Source organism: Gadus morhua, chromosome 16 (assembly GCF_902167405.1).
Source record: "Gadus morhua chromosome 16, gadMor3.0, whole genome shotgun sequence".
Lineage (NCBI taxonomy): Eukaryota > Metazoa > Chordata > Actinopteri > Gadiformes > Gadidae > Gadus > Gadus morhua.
Window position 1 is genome coordinate 30,929,918 of NC_044063.1, and position 7,875 is coordinate 30,937,792.

General features: G+C 42.8%; 1 protein-coding gene across 2 annotated transcripts; it reads right to left on the minus strand.

Annotated features, from left to right (window-relative positions):
* Positions 1–3,685: 3,685 nt before the first annotated feature.
* LOC115528868 (uncharacterized) lies at positions 3,686–5,422 on the minus strand. 2 transcript variants are annotated; one of them, XR_003973389.1, is made up of 5 exons: positions 5,144–5,422; positions 4,909–5,056; positions 4,569–4,817; positions 4,173–4,435; positions 3,686–3,958 (listed from the first exon to the last, which is right to left on the minus strand). XR_003973389.1 is itself a non-coding variant. In XM_030337246.1 (3 exons), exons 1-3 carry the CDS (start codon positions 4,576–4,578, stop codon positions 3,755–3,757), a joined length of 477 nt encoding a protein of 158 aa, XP_030193106.1. In that variant the 5' UTR covers positions 4,579–4,894; the 3' UTR covers positions 3,686–3,754. The 2 variants fall into 2 exon arrangements, 1 of the variants encoding a protein (XP_030193106.1); XM_030337246.1 differs by lacking the exons at positions 4,909–5,056; positions 5,144–5,422 and having other exon boundaries at positions 4,569–4,894.
* Positions 5,423–7,875: the final 2,453 nt, after the last annotated feature.

Sequence of the window (7,875 nt, forward strand, 5' to 3'; positions counted from 1 at the left end):
CCGAAAACCAAAACATTTACACACAGGTTTTTCTGTCTCACTGGAAGGCGCCAGGAGGAAGTCCCTAATCCTGCTGAGAGATTTCAGTTGGAGAGGGCAGGACTGAGGGAAAAAAAAATTACATTTCCAATTGTCTTGAGCTATCGAGTTAAGCCAGAGGGGAGCCAATACTTTCGTCCATGACAGTGTATGGGTGGTTGGGTGGGTAGGCAGGTAGGTTGTACATTTGTAAATCCAGACCTTGATTTCTTGATTTCTTTTTACAGATAAATTCTGCACTGCTACAGAATTCACTGCAATTCTGTTATTTAACTATCCGGCCCTGAGGGACTGTGGGGGATACCAGCTCCTGAGGTCCAGGGGAACTACAAGGTCAAAATGCCTCATCCCCATCGACTGTCCCAGGGAAGGGTACACGCCACACTACTTATGTAGTACGGCAAATATCGGGCAGGGAATTCCTTATGCCAGGCCCCTTCAAAGGGATATTGATCTTGAGGTAACAATATTTTGTTTATGAAGACTGTAATTACTTTGCATGATTGTCTATATCTACCATTCTATCCATCATGTGCTGTATGTCAAATTGAGCATTCTGCATTAGTTCTGGCAGGCTATGTAGTTAATGTAGCCATGGACTCTCCCTTCCTTTTCCTTTGCCCTACTGCTATTCTCTAATCAAGTGGTTAATCTTGCACCTAATCTCTGTATTTGTTGTAAATTCCTGTTGTAGAGTAGTATATAATTCCCTTTTACACTCAGGCAACAGAATTTGAATTCTCTAGAAGTCGCTTTGTAAATTAAATTGTAGCCCACCATATCAGCTATCAGCTAGTATGCTAAAGCCAGCCCACATCAGCTGATCCACACCAGCTGATAGAACTCTTTCTCTTCACTTCATTTTGTCTTTCCAGACCATCTCCCAGACAGAGGAGCCCGGGCCACACACACAGTGTGAGGTGGAGTGTATGTTCTGTGGTCAAGCGATTGACATGGCCAGCATCCAAGACCACATTGATGTCTGTGAAATGTAGGTAGTCATCCAAACAATTAGACAATTTTACTACAAAACAGACCTGACTCAATGCCTTATGGACTTCCTTTTCCAGTCATGTGCAATACAGTGAACAGAGATAGCACCATTGTAAAACCTGTGAAATGTTTTATTTGCCTTTGTCTTATTCTTGCCCTCTGTCTGTGTTTACAGTTCACATCAACAATCAACCTTGGCTGCCCAGACCTCTGCTGCCCAGTCCTCTGCCTCGACCTCAGCTGCCCAGTCCTCTGCCTCGACCTCTGCTGCCCAGTCCTCTGCCTCGACCTCAGCTGCCCAGTCCTCTGCCTCGACCTCAGCTGCCCAGACCTCAGCTGCCTCAACCTCGTCCACTGGCAGTGTCAGAGATTTGCAATGAAGGTGCTTTCCCTACATTACGATCAGTTTTATGTGGTTCTGTATTGATTTGTTGAATGTGTCCTTTATTGATCCAGTTGATTTCATTTTTTTGTAGCTTAGATTTACTGCATATGATTTTAGATGTGCGTGTCCATCTCTTGTGTGTCCGCTATTTCATGTAAGAGTTATGCTACTTGTTTAATACTTAGAATGGAAGCTGGAGCCAGATGCCAAGGCAGCAGCCAAAATGTTTCAGACCCATTTGCTCAAAGATGCCGACCAGAAGCCAACCTTAAAGTTGACTTTGGACATGCACGTCACAGAAGAGGACAGAGAAATAGCAATTATTGGCTATAAGCAGACAAATATTGATTGGACCCGTCCTTTTGAAGTCCAACTCAAGGGTATGTAAAAAACTAAAACATGTATGCATCCTCACCTGCAATTCCTTACTCAGTTGCACTCGGTAAAGCACTTGAACTTTTACCTGTATCCCACAAGTTAGCCCCCCCCCCTCTCCATGCTGAACAAAACATGTACATATGTACTGTATGGTACATCTACTACACCTAGTAACACACCTAAAATGTGCAATCCTCAAGAATTTTTCATTGTTTTGTATATGACAGGAGACTTTTCGCTATGCCTGAATAAGGTCCAAACAGGCCTACATTTACACCTTGGTAAGTCAATGTTAAGTTATACGTTTCTGAATATATGTGGATATACGGATGTGCTGATAGCTCAGTTCTTGGTTTATCTCCTTAGACTACACTGGTGGGAAAACAATTATTTTCACTGGAGCGGCAGACCACTTGGTCCCATCCACCTCCTTGCCATTGCTCCAGGGGGATCTGTTCCGCGTGGCAGGGAGAATAATCAGACATTCTTTCTTAAATCGGGGTCCACTTTTGAGTGGGATGGGCCAGTGCCTTTTCCCTCTGCTGGCCAGCAAGGACATGGGGGTCATAGATGCTTCAGTCTTGCAGTTGGAAGATTTTCCAGATTTGGACATTGTCAGCCTTGTAAGTGTAACAATTCAATTTGTGCTGCCTCTTTTCATCTGCCCATGTGTCATCTAATTGTTGACCAGTGTTGTATACAATGATAACTGCTTTCTAACAGCTTGAAAGCCAGACTTTCCTGACCCCCGAAAATGTGGACCAGGTGAACCACTTGGCCCTCAGCTGGGACCTGCCCAATCTTACAGAGAACAACAGGAAGTTGTTGGCCCAACAAATCCTCCATCATGGAGTATGAGAATGCCCAATCAAATATAAAAATAATAAGAAAGCTATTTACATGTACAGTAAATGTGTTCTTGGATACAGTATGCTGCTAAATATGGTTTCTGGTGCCATCTCCTTTCTAAAGGTAATTGTCAGACGTGAGAGGCAAATGGTGCAGTTGCGGAAAGGGCTGAAGGACACTCGCGTCCTGGAAATGTTAAAAGAACGGCTTGAACTGGCATCTACCCTGTTCCCCAGATCTGCAGAGGCAGAGCTGGAGCCAGAGGTAACCTGTCGTGCCTACAGACCATGTACAGGGCTTGCATGGTCGCGTGTTTTATAATTCATGTTCTCTTTCAGATGATAATAGAACGGATTGTGTGGCCAGAACCAGACAGCGATGAAGAGGAAGAAATTGATGATTACTGCAGTGTGGTTGCTTACTTGCGGCAGTACATCAGCTTAGGTGAGAAATAGCTACAGCGCTCTCTCTCACTTATTCACACACACAGACACAAACCTCAACCAAAATGTGTTTTTTTGTTGTCTGTTTCTTAGCTTCATCCTCCGAACTGCAGCAGCTTATTGAGTTTTGGACGGGGTGGTCGTTGCTGCCGGACGAGCTGTACGTCAGTGTTGACCGGGATGCCACCTACCCGACAGCTTCTACCTGTTTCACCACATTGAAAATCCCAACAGGGATTTTTGTTTTAAATTGGGGGTAGCTGTGAGCACCACTAAGTTTGGTTTTGGAAGGATCTAGGTTTTGGGTCTTAGTTTCTATCATTTTACCTTTTTAGTTCATATTGTTCATTTTTGCAGTTTGCAATGTTATATTCAATCATGCACTGCTGGAGCTAAACCGCAGTTTTCTAAGAATGCCAAAAAGGGTGTTTCGAGCATTGAATTTAGTTAATTAGTTAATTTTTGAATAAAAGCAAAGCTCAATAGGCAGAAGCTAGTTTGTCACAGTATTGTCACTCATTTATATTATTTTGGTTCAGTTCATGCCAATGGAACTGCAGTATGTTTGGATGAGGAAAAATTAAGCATACACTGCATGTAAAGGGGAAGGTAGATTCATATATATTTACAAATATTAACAAATATTTGGAAATCCTTGGAGAGAACATCATGCTGTTTGAAAAATGTCTTGTAATTGCTCAACAACTGAGCTGTAAACAGCAATAGCATCATTTAGTGAAACATTTCGCTGAGGCAATCGTGAGAGCTCCTCAGCAGTCAGGTCACGTGGTAGTTGGATCTCCGGAACGTCGACTCCAGCCAGGTCTTCCAGGTCCGGACCATCTACACTGGCACCATAAAGATCGTCAACCTTAGGAAATAATACCAGACAGTACGAGCAATCAGAGCAATAACCATCTACAAAGACATTGCTAGCACCATCAGAGTAAATTTCATGAACAGAATTAGGAGTTGCATAACCTCTATGTGGATGTTTGGAAACCCTATTTCAAATTTCAAATTTACAATACAATTTACTTATTGTAATATCCTAGTTTTGAGCCCATATTTATAGCTGAACCTACCTCTGGGGGATCAGCTACAGCACTTATGTTGCGTAGCCACAGCTGGTAGGGTGACTGGCTATTTTCAGTCCTCAGGCTGTGAAAATTCCAGGCATCTTGGAAATGCCTGAGATGGATCTGGACCAATGACAGGAAAACCCAGTGGAGAGCGAAGAGGTAGATCTCACTGTCTGGATTCAACATCCATGATGCTTCCATTTCGTGGAAGAGAGTGGAAGTGATCGAGCACTTGTGTGTAAACATCTCTCCAAAGTCGTTCAATTCTTAAATACAAAAAAAAGAGGTTGATTAACATAAAATGGCCTCTATGACTTTAAAATATTGAGTTGTAATAGATGTATAAAGCCAAAAGAGCTTGGTGGTTGTTGGTACAATTCAACAACCTATTCAACTTACCTTTGATCATGCACACTCCTCCCAGTTATGTGGGAATTGCGGTTGGGTCCGCAGTTGTCCACCATGTAATATGCCACCTCAAAGTTCTCTCTCCCCTTATCCGCCCGGACACGAGATGGCACACCGTACTGCCTGAAAGCTCCAAGAAAAGCATCCAGCACTGTTGTGGCACGGTTGTTGGTGGCTGCTGACAAGAACACCACCAGGCGGCTGAAGCCATCTATCCCACCGTGGATAACAAATCTCCATCTTTTTGTTAAAGGATAAAAGCTGTATAAGTTTACTGAACTATAATTACTGTCAAATACTTGCCTGGATTATTTGACATTCATTTACGTACCGTATTAATTTGTGATTTCCATCAATATGCCACATACAGTTGGGCCCAGGAACTGAATATTGCCGCCTATGTAGAGTTGGGTTGGCCAGGGCTCTTTGTTCTGTGCCCTCTGGGTCCACTCTTTTTAAGGATTGGCGTACTCTGTGAACTTCACATAGCACAGAAAATCAGAAAATCAAGAACAGACAACAGCATCAGTCGGGTGCTTATAGGTACAAGAGGTAGGTAAACATACTTTGGACCAGATGGCCTCTTCCCTGGAGATGGTATCGCAACATTCGGTATCCACACAGATGGATCCTGTGGATCTCCAGCACCAGGGCGTCCAGCTGCGTATCACTCATCTCAGAATACATGTCTGACACACTTAGGAAAGGGATAAAAAACTGTTCGTGATGAGTTACTGTTCCACTCTCAAACGTGGTCATAGTAATTGATGAAGAGAAACTTATTTTCGTCGGCCAGCGAAATATTTGACTTTACTGACGTGTAAAGGCCTGATTCCACCGGACGCGTTACGGCAACGTTACGGCTGCGGCACGTCTTGGCCGCGGTCACCGCAGCAGATAGGTTCCACTCTAATCAATGAGACCATTTCCACCGGGCGCGGCTGCGGAACGTCTCAGCAGCGTCCCAGGAGCGGCTCGCCGTGCCGCAGCGCTATCATTCTGTAGCATTTCTATTTTTGCCGCAAGCCGTTGCTGAACCGCGTCAATTTCAACAGAGCAGATCGAGCAGGGCAGGAAGTTAAAAAGTAAAAGCCATAGAGCATCCGGTCAATTTTCAAAATAAAACATGATTCTGAATATCACATCCTTTAAGTTATCTACAATTCTTACTAGCAATATGTAGATTAACTGGTGATAAGAGTCAACATGTATCTCATGATTAGAGCTGCCTACAATTAGGTCAAATATCAATGTCAAAACATGCATCAGTGTTTCGCAAAGCCCCAAATGACTTGCACTGCTCACAAACCAAATATATTCAGTTTACACTCAGTATATAGAAACCATTTCCATTTCCATTACGTATACCAATACATTGGTTATCAAAATAGTTGGTGATTAACTGAATAATCAATTCTTATGAGACTCACCTGAAATGCAACATTGAAATCAGCCAGTGGTTTCAACGCTTGGGAGAGGAAAAGGAAGAAGAACTTGGTCTTCTTGCTGGCTAAATGCCCTGCCAGCATCTTAACCTTGCCAGGCTTTTCCACTTCCTCATGACTCTCGAAATACGCTTGCAGCGCATTCCACTGATTCAGGACTCGCTTGATGCAGGTCAGCAGGCTGAGCCACCTTGTTGCACAGTACCTTAGCAGCTTCAAATTTTCTGAGTCTGTGAACTCCACAAACTCTTTATATATTTCACATCGTTTGGCACTAAAGTTGAGGTCAAATAAAGGAAAAAAATAGGAGAATGGTTAAAAAGTCTTATCTAAGGAGACCAAAATTACATCCAATATCGGTCTAACTGTACCACAGAGACAACACAACACCCTCATTAGTAAGTGCAATGTGCTGATATGGATTTTCTTACCTGATGTCAAAATGAGCATATATGCTGCTCAGGACCTCTTCAATTGGCTGGCGGAGAGCTTTAACTCAACACCCTGTTGCCAGCTGCACCAGATGACATATGCAGCCAACGTCGATAAGGCCTGGTTGAACTGCCTTAATCCTGCTGGCCACAGAGTTGTGCCTCCCCTTCATGACACTGGCGTTGTCACTATTGAAAGCCACCACTTTTTGCCATTCAATGTTTCTCTCGCTAAAAATCAAAACACAAACTTACAAGTCAGTGGTCAACCTTTAAAGAGTATTGTCATTTATATGGACAGTAGGGATTTTTTATTTATTTACCTTAGCACTGTTTCCAGGGACCTGAACAGGTTCTCTGCAGTGCCTATATTACACACTGGCATGTGCAGGAACCTAGTAACTACCTCCCCAGTCTGTTCGTCAAAAACTCTGGCCAACATAACAAATTCCTTCTCAGCGCTCCTGGTTGTGCCCTCATCACACAGTAGACCAAAGGGGTTTTGGCACAGACGTGAGACTTCATTGTCTAGTTCTGGGGCAATGGCACCTGTTAAGTAAAAATACAGTTTTTCAAACTCTTACAATCACTGCAAATGGGCTGTGAAATTAGCCTATCCCATGTACGCATAGTAAATAGAAAGCTTGGAACATTATACTTACAAGAATTGTTTTTATCATTTTCATTACGAAAAAATAAATGTTTATATGTTTCTAAGGGTATGTTAATGGCTTACCTTTCACTATCTGTGTGGCTTTGGTCCTCCCACAGGCATACTTCTTTGCCACATCCGAGTCAGGAAACATGTCCCTTACTGACTTATTTATTTCGTCAGTAAAGCTCAGAGGAATATTATTCTTTGCCACCAACATTGCCATTTTGGTTTCGGCATAAATGACTGCATCTGGTCTCCCTTTCCCCAGCAAACCAACGATGCTTGGCTGAGACTGTGAAGCAGCTACTGCCTTCTTGTGTTTGTCTGTATTGGCATGGTGCTTTATATCTGTCCGACCGCCGTGCTCCACGGAAAAATCTACCCGGCAAACTTTACAAAGGGCATGGCCAGTACCTTTAAAACTTGTAGTGAGAAAACCAAACTCAGATTTCCATTCTTCATTGAATTTACAAATGTATTTTTTTCTTTTCGGCTCCATTTTCTCGTCTTCGTTCTTTGTTGTCTTTTTAAATACTCGGTTTATACTACTATACTATACTTTAAATACTCGGTTTATACTACTATACTATACTTTAAATACTCGGTTTATACTACTATACTATACTTTAAATACTCGGTTTATACTTATACTACTACTAATACTGAGGTTTATTCACGAGTGCGGGTAGAATAACACAAGAAATAATACCAGGAGTACTACGAGTAGTGTCAGAGAGACGTCTCTGATTGGTCGAGCCCGCTGTTAC